Source organism: Hydra vulgaris, chromosome 10 (assembly GCF_038396675.1).
Source record: "Hydra vulgaris chromosome 10, alternate assembly HydraT2T_AEP".
NCBI classification, from domain to species: Eukaryota; Metazoa; Cnidaria; class Hydrozoa; order Anthoathecata; family Hydridae; genus Hydra; species Hydra vulgaris.
The window spans coordinates 2,537,385-2,555,030 of record NC_088929.1 but is presented as its reverse complement, the minus strand read 5'-3'; the positions used below and the strand labels follow the sequence as shown (position 1 = coordinate 2,555,030).

Below are 17,646 nucleotides of genomic sequence, written 5' to 3'. Positions count from 1 at the left end.
ACAGAAAGAAGAAGAAGAAAAGAAAGAAGAACATAAAGAGGAAGAAGAAAAGAAAGAAGAACAGAAATTTTTTATTAAATAAGTAGAACAACTATAAGCAAAAAAACATTCTTAAATAAACTAAAATTTATAATTTAAAAATAAAAACGCTAATTTCAAGTTTAAAATTAATTTATCAACAAAGTTAAAATAATGTTGCCACTATTTTATTTTCAAAAAAGTCTTGAAAAAAATTTATATATGTCGATGAATTTGAAGGATTAATGACTTGCTGATAGAAAAACAACTTCTTCTTCTAAGCATCTCAACGAGAAATTTTTTTGGAAACCGTTGCGTAAAATATTATATAAGAATTTTTTTTTCCAACATAGTTAAGGATTATCGCTTCTAAAAAAAATAAACTAATTTTATTACCATTACAAATATATATATATATATATATATATATATATATATATATATATATATATATATATATATATGTATATATATATATATATATATATATATATATATATATATATATATATATATATATATATATATATATATATATATATATATATATATATATATATATACTCTTGCATGGTAGTCGAAAAGTTTCTTCCATAAACTGTAGTTTTAAAGAGAGCGCTAATAAACCAGAAAGAGCTTAAAAACCTAATGAAATTATATATGCATATATATATATATATATATATATATATATATATATATATATATATATATATATATGTATATATATATATACATATATATATATATATATATATATATATATATATATATATATATATATATATATATATATATATATATATATATATATATATATATACAAATTTATATATATATATATGTATATATATATATACAAATTTATATATACATATATATATATATATATATATATATATATATATATATATACAAATTTATATATATATATATATATATATATATATATATATATATATACAAATTTATATATATATTTATATATATAATATATATATATATATATATACAAATTTATATATATATTTATATATATATATATATATATATATATATATATATATATATATATACATATATATATATATATATATATATATATATATATATATATAATTTAAATGAAAAAAATTACTTTTAATGTAACCCTAAGTTTCGTGCCATTTGGCAATCATTCAGCCATTTTATTAAAAAGTATAAAATAAATACCGTTATCAAAATACAGATTTAGTGTTGCAACTGAGTTTAAAGTTAATTTAACGTGGTCCGAGATTTGCTATTTTTACCATAATTACAGATTCATAAATCACTCCACATGGAATAAGGCCTGTAAACTAAGCCTTTAAATATTGTGCTGAAAATCTTGGAGTTATGATTTAAGTAAATATTATTTTCTGAAAAAAGATTAGGTGTTATTGATTGAGATAATAGATAACACTAAAGGTAATTTCAAGTTTAAAGTTTACAGAAAATATTTAAAGTTTAATAGAATTATTAATGTTTGTAGTTATTTATTCTGAAATAGCCATTCATAGAAACCTTTGCCTTGAAGAAATGAAGTTAGTGAATGTTAAAGCTATTGAAGTGGAAGTAAAAAAGTTCGATAAAAAAATGCGTAAAGCTCTTTAAATTCAGAGAGACCGATTTTCAATGCTAGCTTAGGCCAGATTGTCAACATTGGTCACAAAGAAGGGAAAAGTTTTTCTATTTTTAAGTTCAGTATACAGACATCAAGGAAAAATTATCATAACGCTGGTTCAGATTACATTAATTCCTACAGAATATAAAAGATTCAGATTTTATGTAGCATTTTTATTATAGAAAAAGTTCTAAATTGACACTACTGCTCTACTTTAACAAGAAAGCAACAAAAATGTGTTAAGAGCTATTTGATTTTTTATGATTTGATGCTTTGCTAATTCTTTTGGAACTTTTATTAGATTTTGTTGTCTTTTTTTCTGGAAAACCTAAGAAAGAAAAAATAAATTAAACGAAGCGAGATAGTAATTAAGTTGTAGAATATAAAATCTAAAACTTTAAGTCTTTAATTAATAAAGTTTATTTTCTTAAATACTATGACATGAAACATACTAGAAAAATAATGTTTACTAGTTTACCTAAGGTGTGTCCTGAATTCTTTTCTCTATATATGTTGTTTGGATTTAGTCTTGAATCAATTTGATATGACGTTCAGATCGATAATTTACGACTGAAAGCTGTTTTGGATTTTCCCTAATATTTTCCTGGAAAAAGAAAACTCTGCTAAGTAAAAAAATTAACAAAAGAAGATATCATAGACTTGATTTCAGTGTTTTTACTTGTCAAGTCTTCCTTTTCTGGAACCAAAAAAGATAAAATTGCAGTTAAAGGCCAAAAAGGCATGATGAATTTTTAATAATCAGCGTCCAGATCCATGTCAGAGTGAATCAAAATTATTTTGGTGAGAAACTTTTTAATTCCTGCATAGATTTTAAAACCATCCGACATTTAGAGCTTGGATCTTTAAGGCTCTTAAGTAATAAAAAGGAGCTTGGATTGCCAAAGGACTCATCAGAAAAAATGGTCAATGAAAAAATACAATGTAATTTGTTGCAGTGTTTATTTTTTTGAGAGTAGCAGAAACTACTGTCTGTAAATTATTTAAGTGATAGCTCTGTGTTATAAACAGGACCAGCAAGTAAAGGCCTGACTGCCTGAAGGAGAAATTAAGTATATATGCACCCAGGAAATAAACCTGTAGCTGGCAAATATACCATTCAAATATTCTATACTTTCAAGTTTATTAACAACTGGTGAATTTTTGATCACTGAGCTGCTTGAGTGAAACATAGAGGCGTTTGCTTGGATCTTTTGTCGTACAAAGAACAAGTTTCATGACATATGAAAAGTTTCATGAAACATGAGATATATGCTTTTTATATACGTGGTGCCTGCACATCAACGTAAGATTTGGCCTTTCCAAGGCATAACTAACAACATGCGTTAAAGCTCAGTTTTTCTTGCCTGTGTTGCTGGCTGTGGTGTCAGAATACACCCGATTGATCTGATTTGACAACTTTTAATTATTAAGAATACTTTGAATAGCAATGGCCTGATCACTTCCCGTGGTGTCTATAATCTTTAAAAAACAAACATAAATTTTAAAGAGTCAGCTTCAGGCAAAAAATAATTTAAATAGTAATTTTGTGAACTGTAGAAGTTCTTTACTAGTGTGCTGGCTTTTTAGTGTCCAAATAAATTACTAGATTTAAGCCTCTTACTTTGTCTGTGCTCTACTCTGGTCTTTGATTCTAATACAATGTGTGTTAATATGCTCAGAGTTAATCTTCAGGTTTTCAGATCCAAATTTTTTTTTTAAACTTTTACTTTTAACGCGACAAGACGTGTTTTTGAGGAGGGGAAAAAATAAAAAGTCGGCTTTGAATACTATATTATTAAAATTTTAAATAATATGGTATTAAAAGCAGACTTTGAGGCTCTGGAAAAAAGAGTATCAGATTTAGAGAAAACAATCGAAGCTAAAAACGACCAGTTAATGTAAAAAAATCAAAAAATAATAGGGCTTATAAAAAAGTTATAAGATAAAAATTGCAATCATGAAAAAGGTAAAGAGGAGCTTTGAATTAGTTTTGTAAAAGGTAAACTGAGGAGAAAAATAATAAATCAGATCAACTTGATAAATGCAACAGCCAAAGTAATAAAAGAGTGAAAAATGCGAGAAAAAATGTAATTATTTTTTGCTTAACAGCGTCTACTAATAAAAATAAAGATAATGCTTTTAGAGAGAATAAAAACAATGTGATAAATATTAAAAAAAAATTTATACAAATGTTACCATTTGTATAAATTATAGAACACATTATCAAGTTAAGCAAAAGGAACGAAAAGCAGTCATCATTTATTTTTGTCTTAAAAGATATCCATGAAAGAAATAAAGTTTTAAAGTCATCGAAAGTATTATTAGACAATAACTTGTTTTTTAAAGTATATGTGAATCCTGACCTTACTGTAGCAGAACGACATAAAACAAAACTCATAAGAGAAAATTGTCATGAAATGAACACTGAAAGAAAACAAAGAAATAAAAAAAATTATTATTTTAGTATCAGATATGGACGAGTCGAAAAAATCAGATATGATCGAGTAGTGAAAATCACTGTATAGCAAGTACCAAAAAACTATTAGAGTAACAAAATTGATTATAATAAATCAACCAACGCGAACAAAAAAATTATAAACGAAATAATAAAAAAAATGAATTACAAGTCAAAATCAATTGAGTCAATAAAAACATTAGTTGAAAATACAGAAAAACTAACAAGAAATAATAACGACGTAAAAGAAAATTTTCTATTACTTTGATTAACAAATGCTTCATCGTTAATTAATTACAAATGTAAATACAATGAATTTATTTATTTAATATATAGTCGCATCTTACCCACTCAACGCCGTTAATGCAAGTTCTCGAACTTTTTTGTCTTGTTTGTTCTCGGTGATAACAAACATACTTTTTTTCCGGTCTGCAACATTTGTTAAGATATTGTTTAAAACTTAACATATCTTTTGCGATGTAGTAAAAAAATATGTAGTAAAGAAACGCAATATTTTGTTGAATATATATATTTTTTGTTTAACTTTACTTAATTATTAGAAGTAATATATTTTTTTATATCATGAATAAAAATTCATTTTTGATAGCAATAATAAATCCTTATATAATATATGTTATTAAATAATGCTATATATCATATATACATATGTATATACTATATATCATCACATATACATAATAATACTATATATATGTATATATATATATATATATATATATATATATATATATATATATATATATTATATATATATATATATATATATATATACAAATATTATATGTGTAGTTATAACTAGTAGTTATAACTATAATAACGTTATTATATATTATATAATAACGTTATTTTGCATAATATGGTATGCATACTGCTAAAATTATGGCACAATGATTGTGTACTTGACTGTACATACAATGGCTATGTACTACATAATGGTAATGTTGTAAACACATTATAAACATATTTTTTATAATATTTAAGTTCTTTTATAATAAAATAATAATAACATTAGATGTTGTCATTAAGAATAATAGTATTATTTATATAACTGTTTTTAATACTAATTTGAAAAACTTTGATATTATTAAATCAAAATTATATCTAGTGGTATAATACTATTTCTAGATATATTTCCAGTGTTAAAAATATGAAAATATTGAAGTGTGTCTAAATAAAAAACATATGCATTAACTGTGATTTTATAAGCAGGAATTTTGTGTTTGTTTTCCAAACAATGTTTTCAGCATTTTTCTAAGTACTCGGACTGTTGTTGCATTGAGGAGGAACGAAAATGGGAAAATGTTTTTTTCGAATTATTGGGGTAGTTTATATCAAAGAATACTACTCCATCTTCAACTTCTTTCCACCATACATTAATGCCTTCTACTAAATAGTCAGCTGATTTTTCTAAAAGTTTTTGATATTCATTGCTATTCTTTTCAATCCAAGTAAATGATATTTTTGTGTCATTAAATAGACTATGTAATGGTTGGTAGAATTTGTGAAGTATTGAAACGCCATCACATAACTTTTTTCCTTCCTTTAAATATTTTTTTGCTTGGTTGCGGATTATTGCATTAAAAATAACATTATCTGAATGATGATTAGAAGATGTTTTTGTAGACAGTTTCAAATTTTGAAACATTGCTTCTTCTTTTTCCACATTAGACGTACGACCTGCAAACAATCTATACTGTAGTGGAGCATGGGATGTGATTGAGTGATAGTATGCACCAAAGAATTTTCGCCTGCTATTTTTTAGATTTGCTTCTAAATGTTCTTTTATAATTATTGCATGCACAAATGTGGTATTTATTAAACGAAGAATACTGTGTGTTGATCTAGATTCTTCTGGCATATAAAGGATGTTTTGTATTTCAAGTTAGTAAAAATTTAAAAACAAAGTGACCAACCTTGTAATGTTCTAGGAACAGTTAGTAACTATTAATAAACTTTTTCAATAGTTGGCAGCATTTTTTGCTTCAATGCCATTGAAAGAGCTTTTAATTATATTTTCTACAATTTTTTTTAAATTTTTTTTTCTACTAAATATGGCAATTCATCAAATATATTTTTAATATGGTTTGAAATATCATGCATTGGTTCATTATTTAAGATTTTATAGTGTAAAAGATTTAGTTGTGTTAAAGAAAAACCTGGTTTTTTAAAAAGAAGGGCAGGCAATCCTTGCACTCCATGCATTTCATTTGCCAATAGCTCCTTTAATTTTTTGACAGATGTATTTAATGGAAATTGAATATTTCTTTCATAAAGTTCTCGTTCAATCTGATTTTTTTTTAGACATGAATATAATTTTGTTTTTCCTTGGTTTACTGCCAGCTGTGAGGTGTTACTTGCATTTATATGGTCTATACGATTTTTTAAGGAAGTGTATGGGAAGCTTAGTGATATAGATATATTATTAGAAAGATCTGCATGCATGTTGCATGCCCAACAAAAATAATTACCACCCTTCTGATGACCAGCTTCCAGTTGTGCTGCTGGATTGTCACCTTTGAATATTCGTGCAACATCTAAAATAGGTGTTCCTTTGAATTCTAAGGGATCGCTCAATTGCAAAATGTCATTAATCCTGTCATCGCTATACAAAAGTTGCTGGTCATTGGAAGGACATCTACCAAGTATGTATAAATAAGGCTTTTTGACCTCTGATTGAACATTTATATTCTCTCCATACTTTTGTTTATATTCAAAGCTACTTAAAAATATGGCTGTATCATACATTACGCTAACAGTAACAAGAAAGTGAGTGTGATTAGATATACTGGAGCAATCATACCAAAACATTAAATTCCTTGTTATTTCATAAGTTTTAAGTATATTTATCAGCTCTTTTTTAGTTAGGGTGTCATATTCATCTTTATATTCCTGAATTCAAGAGCATCAACAATTGATTTTCAGATGATATAAATACTTTTTCATATCTTTGGGGTACAATCTTTTCCCCTGAATTATATGTTCCATCGTCTATTTTTTTTTGAGTTGCTGCTTTATTTTTTTATTAGTTGGTTTGCATGGCAAAGATATATCTCTGATGTATGGCATGTTTAACCTATAAATTAGTTTAAACATGAATGATTAATAAAATTTGAAAAGTTTAACTTATTAATGATAAGTGAAGGTAAGGTAATAAATATCTCCGTTTTTTTCTTCTATACTGTATTTTATTAATATTAGTGCCATCAGGGTATGTATTGTCTGACATTTTTCTTTTTAGATTTAGTCTTTTTAGATCACAGTTCATAGATTCTAAAAGTCTTTTCAGTACTTGGCCTCTGTTTGCGGGTGTAATACCTAAAAATTATTTTGTTTAAAATTCTTGTTTTTTATTGGTACTTATTACTGTTAAAATGGTAAAACTAGTTTATTAGCATAATACATTTATTATTGGTTTATTATTTTTGTAAATATACTATATCGCAGACATTTAAAACCATTACCTTTTTTGTTTGTCACAGAAAATTTACGTGCTAGTTCAGAAAAGTTTATTTTAAAACCATTAGGGTAGGATGAAATTACATCCAAACACTCAACTTGTTTCCAGGAATATTTCTCAACAGAACCGACAGGGTTTTTTGCTTTTTTCTCTCCCTAAATTAGTGGTAGAAAAAAAAAAACTTTGTATAAGCCTCACTATATGCACCTTTCAATCCTTAATCCTTCTCTGTAGTATGCTAGAAGGTATATAACATAACTACATAAGGAATGGCTAGTACTTCTCTGTACTTAGAACACATTTGTCATATGGATTGTTAAACGAGCTCTGTGAGTGTTTCCACATCTCGTAGGTTCCTTCTAGATGTGAATAGAGTTTTAAAGTATGTGTGTATGAATATATGTATGATATATATATATATATATATATATATATATATATATATATATATATATATATATATATATATATATATATTGAAATATACAACTTGAAATTATAATACCAAGGCCATCTGTTGCATTTAATTAATACACATTAATTAAATGTCCAAATTATAAAAAATTCATACATCATTTATAATTAATGATCATTTGAGCTGGTAAGAACTATAATGGTGTAAGTTAAATTTTCCTCTATTTGATATTTATTAGGTTTTATTAGATTCTTTATTTGGTTTATGTAGAAAAATCCCTACATACTACTTCACCCAGGGATAACTGGATGAACTAATGACTTATGCCAGTCCTAAATTTAACATAATGACGCATTGTAATTATAAATATTGACTTAATTCAAATCTGTTTTGATGTTATACTATTCTTTTTTTAACCAACTCATTTGCTTGTACTTGACTTACATTTTTTATAGCTGATAGTTTTAATATTCTTCTTTTTTTCGCATTTTTTTGTGTTTCAAAACTATGGGTTAGGCGGAGCTTATCTCTATTGCTTAATGATACAGGAACACCAAATGCCGTAAAAAAGTTAATTTTTTATTATACTTTGTGTTATTTACATATATTATACATGTAAAACAAAGTGAGAGAGAGTACATTCTCTCTCTCTCTCTCTCTCTCTCTCTCTCTCTCTCTCTCTCTCTCTCTCTCTCTCTCTCTCTCTCTCTCTCTCTCTCTCTGGTGCAGCAAGCACATACACACTTGTGTAGTATATACAGTATGTACAAACAATATTTATTATGTATAGATCTAAATACTCAGGTGTTTATGAATACTTATCTGCTGAGCTTTCGTATATAAATACCTATCTGTTGAGGTTTCTTTTCATTGATTTTCAATATCATTTTTTATTTTATTTGCATCATATCTGTGTTTTTTATTTTGTGGATTAGGTATATTGATTTTCATAGCCTTTGTGAATGTGGTGGAAAATGTTTTATTAAAATCCTGCTCTAGTTTGTTCAGTGCTTTATGAGTTGCGATTGAAAGTTTTTTCTGCCTATACATTCCTCTTTTTTCTTCTTTATATTTGAACCTTTTACATTTGGCAGGAAATATTTCTAACACTAATTTTAATCTTTTGTTAGCTATTCATCCTTGACAGTTAAAAAGGCTATGAAGCATTTTTGAGCTTCCTAAATTATTAAATCTTTCTTTGGAAAAGGTAAGCAAAATATTTTTCAAAGACAATTTTGACCTGGTCTTCCCTAAGTTTTTTAAAAGTTTAACAATAACCCGGCCTTTTCTTTTTATTTGTTCATAGCTAAAGTGAAATGTAGGATTTTTTTCAATATAAATTTTGTATTGATGATTTAGCACTCTTGATCTAAAAACTTTATAATTTTCATTTACTAAATGTTTGATTCTATGTTTTTCAGTTAAAGCTATATATACTGCAACTTTAGAGAAACCGCAAGTTAAAAGATCAGCAATTGACAGCTCTGACATAACAAAAAATTGAGTTAATTTTATTATAAATCTGTTGCTTACTTGTATTCTAAATTTGGTTAAGTAAATTTATATTCTGCCCGCTATTTTACATGTTTACATTAATCTATGGTAATTTAAAGACCGGAATTTTAGTAAAATATTTTTATGGCATTATAAAATAGGGGTGGCTCATATCACAGTAATGTTTAAATTTTGAGCTTAGACTTTGAAATAAACATTAAGAGGTTTAACTTTAAAAGTCTAACTGGTCGTATGTCAATTTGTGTGTTCTTCACACTCAAATTAATAAAAACTTTCATATAAAATGGAAAAAACAGATTTTAAACTTGAAATAACTAATTTTTTTCGACCTTTAATATGTTTGCAGACATATGACTGGTTAGAAATTAAACATATAACTTAAAACTTGTTTGAAAAAGTTGTTTTCTAAATTTAATGTTTTATCTTCATTGAGCGCAGCACCATTTTATACCAAAATATGGTTCATCAACCATAAAGAAAAATTTTATATCTAAACTTTAGTAATTTAAAAAAAAGTTAACTTTGTTTGATTTTAGACAAATTAAAGCGCTCGGGGAAAAAAAAATAATTAAAAAAAATAAATTATTTGGGCTAAAAAAATGCAGTCAAACATAACCTTTTTATAAAAACGCAAAATTCGTGTATTTTCCAGAACATGCATTAACGGCGTTGAGCAGGAACAATTTTTATAAGTGAAACATGGTTTAATGAAGTGTCGTTAAGTAATGTTCCCGGTTACAATATATTTCGCAAAGATCGTTGGTAAAGAAGGAGGGGAGATCAATTACAGTTTCTGATAAAATGTTAAATAATGACAACTTAGAACAAATTCGGACACCATTGCATATTGATAATGAAAAGATACTTTGCGGATGCATTTGTAGGCCAGCTTCAATTGACTATAAAACTAATCTAATAATAATAATAACGATTAAAAGAAGTTACAATCTATTGATAAAAAATAAGTATTCCCACCTATTGATTTGTGGAAATTTTAACTACTTTTCTATTAACTTCAGTAAAGAAAGCATCGGCGAATTACAGAATCTCTATATATTATTGCCGAACTTAATAGTTTAGTAGTAGTAACGCCCTTTCGAGCGTGTTTGCTACGAATCCCTTGGCAGCCATTGCGACCGAGTTAATGACGAGAAAGAGTCAAGGCACTTTGAATTATAAGAAAACGTGAACACACGTGTATGGAAATATCTAATGTACTTAAACTTCAAATTAGGTAGTGTTAAAACATTCTAAAACGTATATCTTGGGCCGCCGAGAGGCGTAGGGGGTTGGGTGTGGGGTGGGGGCAATAGGGACAGTTTGTCCCTTATATTAACGTGCCAGCGTGGCCAAGTGAATAGCGCGCAGAGCTTCTGAACAGAAAAACCCATAGTTCGAGTCCTACCACTGGCGACGGTTTTAATTTTAATTGCTTATTTTTAAATACAAAATACTCTTGAAGTTTTATATAGATTATATACAAACATACGTAACGATATTAAGCACTTTTACAAACAAAAAGATTTTCAAAAAAGCTACAAATTCTAAAAACATCAAAAAACAGGGCAAGTTTGTTGCGTATATGTCATAAATGAGATACTTATGTAATTTTAGTTTTACATTTCAAGTTTTCCACAATTTAAGTCACAAAAAAAAAAAAAAAATTCAAGTTGATGACATAAAATTGCTATGTGGAGACCTTTACTTTTTTTAAAGCAGTAAGGGAGTTTAAAAATTAAAAGTTAGTTAAAAGTTATAGTTTTATGTTATAAATCATTTGATTAAATTCGTTATTTTAAAAAATAATAGAAAATTAAAAATATTTATTATTCAAGTATTAAGGAAATTTAGAGTTTAACAGCTATTTTATCACGCTTCCGTTAAACATTTTGAGTGCGCAACAATGAGAGAATTTAGATAACAATCAAAATAGTATTACACTTAGGGCCGCCCAGAGAAAGGGTGGGAGGGGGGCACTGAGTACATTTTACGAAGGCGCATGGACAAGGGGGGCACATGCGACCCTCAATAAAAGATTTTATTGAAGTTTTTAATAATCGTAAAGAGCGCTACTCATGGGAAAAATTTAAAAGAGAATCTAAAATACTCATTTGATTTTAATTACAACAGACTTCAAATATTTATTATTCTAAATTCAATTCAAAGTAGACAAAAAAAAATTGTTATTATTATTATTACTAAATGAATATATCTTATTAAACATTAATACAGAAAATGTGTATGTATTAATGTATATGTATATTTATATTAAATTGTATTAATATATATGTATATTTATATTATTTTAATTTGAAATTAGTAGAAATATACTATCGTTTCACGTTCTTTTAGGGGCATTTTTGGCATTTTGCATAATTTATACGTTTTTTAAAACAGATTATGGATATATTTGCTTTTATATAAACACATACAGTATGTAAACGGGACTCGGCGATTAAACATGTTATGTCTTCTTCTTATTCCGGCCTAAATTTATATATGCAGCGTGTACTTATTGTAAATATATTTAAAATATTGTAAAAGGAAGATTGTTTGCATATTTTTAAGCAAAAAAAATTAAGACAAAGTAAAAGATTTTTAATTTTATAAAAGAATTGTCTAATAAATGTCTAAGATATTTTTGTAAGATTTTTACAATTTTATAACATGAAATGAAATTTAGGTTAAGTTAAATGGAAATTTCACAGTTTTTACTTTTTCTGTGTGGAATGATTGGTTCCAACGGTTCCAATTTAAACGTAGTTAAAATTCGAATTACATTATACTTATTTAAACAAAAGGCTTGTTTTAAAACGTTAGCAATGTTATGTTACATAAATCAGTTAAGTTACTCTCATCCCAACAATTTTCAAATATTGTTTCTCAATACATTCATTCTAATTAATTTTAGAATGTGAAATTGCATTTAATTCTTTTTCTCTTTAATTCCTTTGAGAATTAAACTCTATATAAAAAATTCATTTTGATTTCGAAACAATTAAAAAACTTTTTTACTTTTTTTAAAAATAAGTAAGAGTAGATCTTAGAGTAAAAACTTCATTTCTAGTTTTCAAAAACAATATTCAGGGTCCCAAGGCAAAAAAAAGCAAAGAAAAAGTTGTGAAAGAATAAACGTACACTAGTAGAGTATGGTTTCAATAAAATTAAAAAAAAAGGTATCTAATCTACGTCCGACCGAGCAGATTCTAAAAACATATAAATTAGTATCCTACAAATATTAAAAATATAATACAATTCTCACAATGCTTTTCTTAATTAAGGATAATGAAACAATTCAACTGGGTGATCAAGCAATTAGAAACGACCACGCTTTATGGTAGAAGGTTTTATCCAAAGTCGAAAACGATCTAGTCATGCTAAATAGAAAACTTTTTCCAAGAGATTCTACAAACAAAATATTTTTGCCTCGTTTTTTCGAAACTTCTCTCAACAAAGAGAAGATTAACAGAGACTGGCTTATCTGAAGTGGAAGTGCAAAAGATTTCGTTTGTTTTCCCTGCTCTATTTTCCGACTAAAGCATAATTTTAGCTTTTGATTTCAGTCTTTCCTCATGATTTGGAATGGCGTATTAAAAAATAATTGGCAAAAACTAGAAAAGATTAAAAGCAACCAGTGTAATGTTCAACACAGAAATCACTACATCGTCTGGAAATCAGCCTTTGAAGCCTTAAAAAATCAGACCACAATCGATTCAGAACTTGAAAAGTCAATAAAGAATGAGACATCTAAGTGGTAAAAAGCTTTACGCTGGGTCCTGGACGTCCCCAGTGAAAAATAAAACCGCGTCCCACATGGGTTCCGCGTGGGTTCCGTGTGGGATTGATGGGATTTATGTGGGACGGATTTTCCCATGTGGTATCCGTATGGAAATTTGTCACCTTAAACCCATGTGGGTAATCCCACATGGGTTACATGTGGGAACCATATGGTATTTACACACATGGGAAATCCCACGTGGGTTTCCTGTGGGATTTGCATGGGAATTAATTTAAAAGCCGGAAACTAAAAAAAAAAAATTTAAATCAACATTGCATTGCGTTACGTTTATATTGTGTGAAAATATTTTATATTAATAAAGAGAATGGCAAGCAAGTATGTAAGTACCACGAATAATTTTTATCTTACTTTATAGAAATAAGATTAAGATTTGTGCAATTAGATGTATTATTAGGATAATATAATAGTTATTTGAATATAGATCTTGAGTAAATTATTTGCAAACAATTAACTGATGCAAGTTGAAATGTTGTCAAAAACCAATCTTGCATGCATGGGACACTGCAGTGTCCCACAAAGAAATGCAGGTTTGAAAGTCAAAGAATTCCCAATTTTCTTTATTAAAAAAAGAAAAAAATAGGATGGAGATGGGATTCTGTAACTTTTTTTATGCTCCAAAACTTTTAACTTTAGATATAATAAGGTCCTTAAGACTTAAGGGACTTACGAACTACATTGACGAACAAAAAACAGGATATTTACAGAAACTTTTTAATTTTTAATCTGGAGTACCACAGTGTTATTGAGAATAAAGCCTCTGGGTCCAGTTTTCAAAGTAATATGATCTAAGTAATGTTTAAATAAAATAATATGCTTTAAAATGCATATAGTTATACATATAACTCCTGATAGTTAACTATATGTATAACAAGTTATACATATAATTTGTTATAACAACTTATTTTTTAAGGTTATGCTTGAACAAATTAGTACCAATTAATTCAAATTCAAGATTTAGTTAAAGTTCAAGTTAATGTTCTTATTTATTCATTGTTTTTGTTAATTTTATATTTATTTGTTCAAATTTATCAGTTAGTACTATATTTTACTACAGTAAGAATGTTTATCATTGTTGAACGTGATTTTATTAGTAACTTAATTTTACTATCAACATATTTTGACAACACCCTTTATACTTTAAATGATGACAGCTTTACTTTTCTATTGATGTTAAATTTATTACATTTCAATAACTCAGATTGAATTTTAACTGAATTATTGTAAGCTTTGTAGGGGTTTGTTGTATATCAAATGGTGTTGTAAATAAAGTAAAAATAATATATATATATATATATATATATATATATATATATATATATATATATATATATATATAACATATTATATATATATAATAAATGTATATATATATATACATATATATATATACATATTTATATATATATAATAAATGTATATATATATATACATATATATATATAAATATATATATATATATATATATATATATATATATATATATATATATATATATATATATATATATAAAATATAACATTAAAACAATAAAATTGATACAAAATTTCACTTTAAAACGAATACCATTAACATTGTGATGATAATAGCATTACGAAACTAGTATTTATGTATTATTATTATACTATAAATAAATAGTTTTTTAATTCATTTTATAAAATGGAGACTGACATCTGATAATTAATGGAAATAAATACAAATTATAAAAATCATGTAAACTTCATTTATTATTACTAAATACTATATTAATGTTAGTCTACAAAGTTAAAATCAATTTAGAGCATTGTTATTAGTTCTTTTGCGATTCGCACTTCCACTTCTGTCTCTCAAATTTATAAAATAGGTGGTCAAAGCTTGCTCAATAGGTACGTTCTCAGCATAACAATGCTTTTTTCTTACACTTTCTAAAGAGAAATATGGCAAATTGATTACTTATTTTACCTAAATCGTAGGGTCATCTATGCATAATGATGTCAGATGATGACCCGGTTTATTGAACAACATCACCCTTTATCAAACTCAGTCAATTTTTTGCCATCTCCCATTGAAAATGATGTCAGTTTTTGTTATCGTATTATGATGGTATATCTGAATTGTTAATATAATATAAAAAATGCATATACCATCAATTTTTTTCGGGTTCAATTATACATTCATTCTCAACAGTACTAAAAGTAAAAAAAAAAAAAAACATAAATTGTTCTTTCAGATAAGCAAGCTGAATTTAAATTGTTTTTCCTATGATCCTCTACAGTTTTAAGCAACAAAAGCAAGAAGTTTTTAGACCACATTGTTGGTGTAAATACCTTTAAAACCTGCTCATAGCTAGCATAAATTGTTTTACTTTTTTTTTAAATAAAATATTTTACTTTTTTTTTTTAATTCAATTTTTTAATTGACGTTTTGGTCTCAACATCCCCTCCCCATTGTCAATTATTGTTAAACTCACACTGCCCCTCTATCTACTGGCATCATTTATGGACAATCCCATAGCCTAAATACTATATATATATATATATATATATATATATATATATATATATATATATATATATATATATATATATATATATATATATATATATATATATTTATATTTATATATATATATTATTTTTACTTTATTTACAACACCATTTGAGATACAACAAACCCTTACAAAGCTTACAATAATTCAGTTAAAATTCAATCTGAGTCATTGAAACGTAATAAATTTAACATCAATAGAAAAGTAAAGCTGTCATCATTTAAAATGTAAAGAGTGTTGTCAAAATATGTTGATAGTAAAATTAAGTTACTAATAAAATCACGTTCAACAATGATAAACATTCTTACTGTAGTAAGAATTAGTACTAGTTAACAAATTTGAACAAATAAATATAAAATTGTGAAAAAACAATGAACAAATAACTTGAACTTGAACTAAATCTTGAATTTGAATTAATTGGTTCTAATTTGTTCAAGCATAACCTTGAAAAATAAGTTTATATAATAAATTTTATGTATAACTAGTTATACATATAGTTAACTATCAGGAGTTATATGTATAACTGCATGCATTTTAAAGCATTTTATTTAATTTATATATTACTTTAGATCGTATTACTTTGAATACTGGACCCAGAGACTTTATTCCCAATTACACTGTGGTACTCCAGATTAAAAATTGAAAAGTTTCTGTAAATATCCTGTTTTTGTTCCTCAATGTACTTCGTAAGTCCCTTAAGTTTTATGAACCTTATTATATATAAAGTTAAAAGTTTTGGAGCCTAAAAAAAGTACAGAAACCTCCCTATCTCCCCCCTATTTTAGTTTTTTTTTTTAATAAAACAAAATTTGACTTTCAAACCTGCATTTCTTTGTGGGACACTGCAGTGTCCCATGCATGCATGCTTGGTTTTTGACAACATTAGAACTTGCATCAGTCAATTGTTTGCAGATAATATACTCAAGAACTATATTCAAATATCATATGAACATGTTAGAGAATGTTTATATGATATTTGAACATCACAAATTTAATAATATTGTTGTGATATGTTATATAAATAATTCCATAATAGATTATGATATGAAAATAAGATAGGATATTAAGGCAATGATCAAAGAATAAATTTATTTATAGAAATTTAGATGTTTGTTTACATTTTCATCTTTTAACATTAGACGAAAGTTTGTGTTTGCGCTTTTTTAATAAATCTTTAAAATGTGATTGGTTTATAAATTAGACAGCCCAACATCAAGACAATAACGTTGTAAGGTTCAAGGCGTTAACATTGTAAGGTAATAATATTGTCAAACTAACAATAGGTTTTTTTAATAATTAAAATGCCTTTAAAATGCTGTGTATCTCTTTGCAAGTCGAACTATCTCAACTACAATAAAAATATCAATTTATACAACTACAACTACAATATCAATTACAACTACAACAAAAATATCAATACTCAACTACGACAAAAATATCAATTTATAAATTCCCGAATCTAGAGGAGAGAAAAAGATGTAGTGAAGCTATCCCAAGAACTGGTTTTATTGTTACAGACTATATAGCATTATGTCAACTGCATTGGCCAAATAAAGCACCTTTTGAAACCAAATATGGGAAGCAAGTAAAGTTAAAAAAAATGTAACTTCAATCGGTTTTCGAAGCATTTTACCAGATGAGTTAAATGATTTTCTTAAAGAGGATGAACTTATATTTGACGATATTCAATCTTTGTTAAGTGATAATAACAATGTTATTGTTTTCCAGCTTAATAAAAAAAGTTTGCACATACAATCAAAAATGTACAAACTTGGTGTTCCATTATTTATTTTAGTAATT

At 26.3% G+C, this 17,646-nt stretch overlaps 1 protein-coding gene across 1 annotated transcript in view; it reads right to left on the bottom strand.

Annotated features, from left to right (window-relative positions):
- Positions 1-205: 205 nt before the first annotated feature.
- LOC136085722 (thrombospondin-2-like) overlaps positions 206-17,646 on the bottom strand; it is a 53,571-nt gene continuing 36,130 nt past the window's right edge. Inside the window, exon 8 of the mRNA XM_065807067.1 lies at positions 206-387. Coding sequence (XP_065663139.1) covers positions 372-387 — 16 coding nt within the window. The 3' untranslated portion in view covers positions 206-371. The remainder of the gene's footprint in view (positions 388-17,646) is intronic.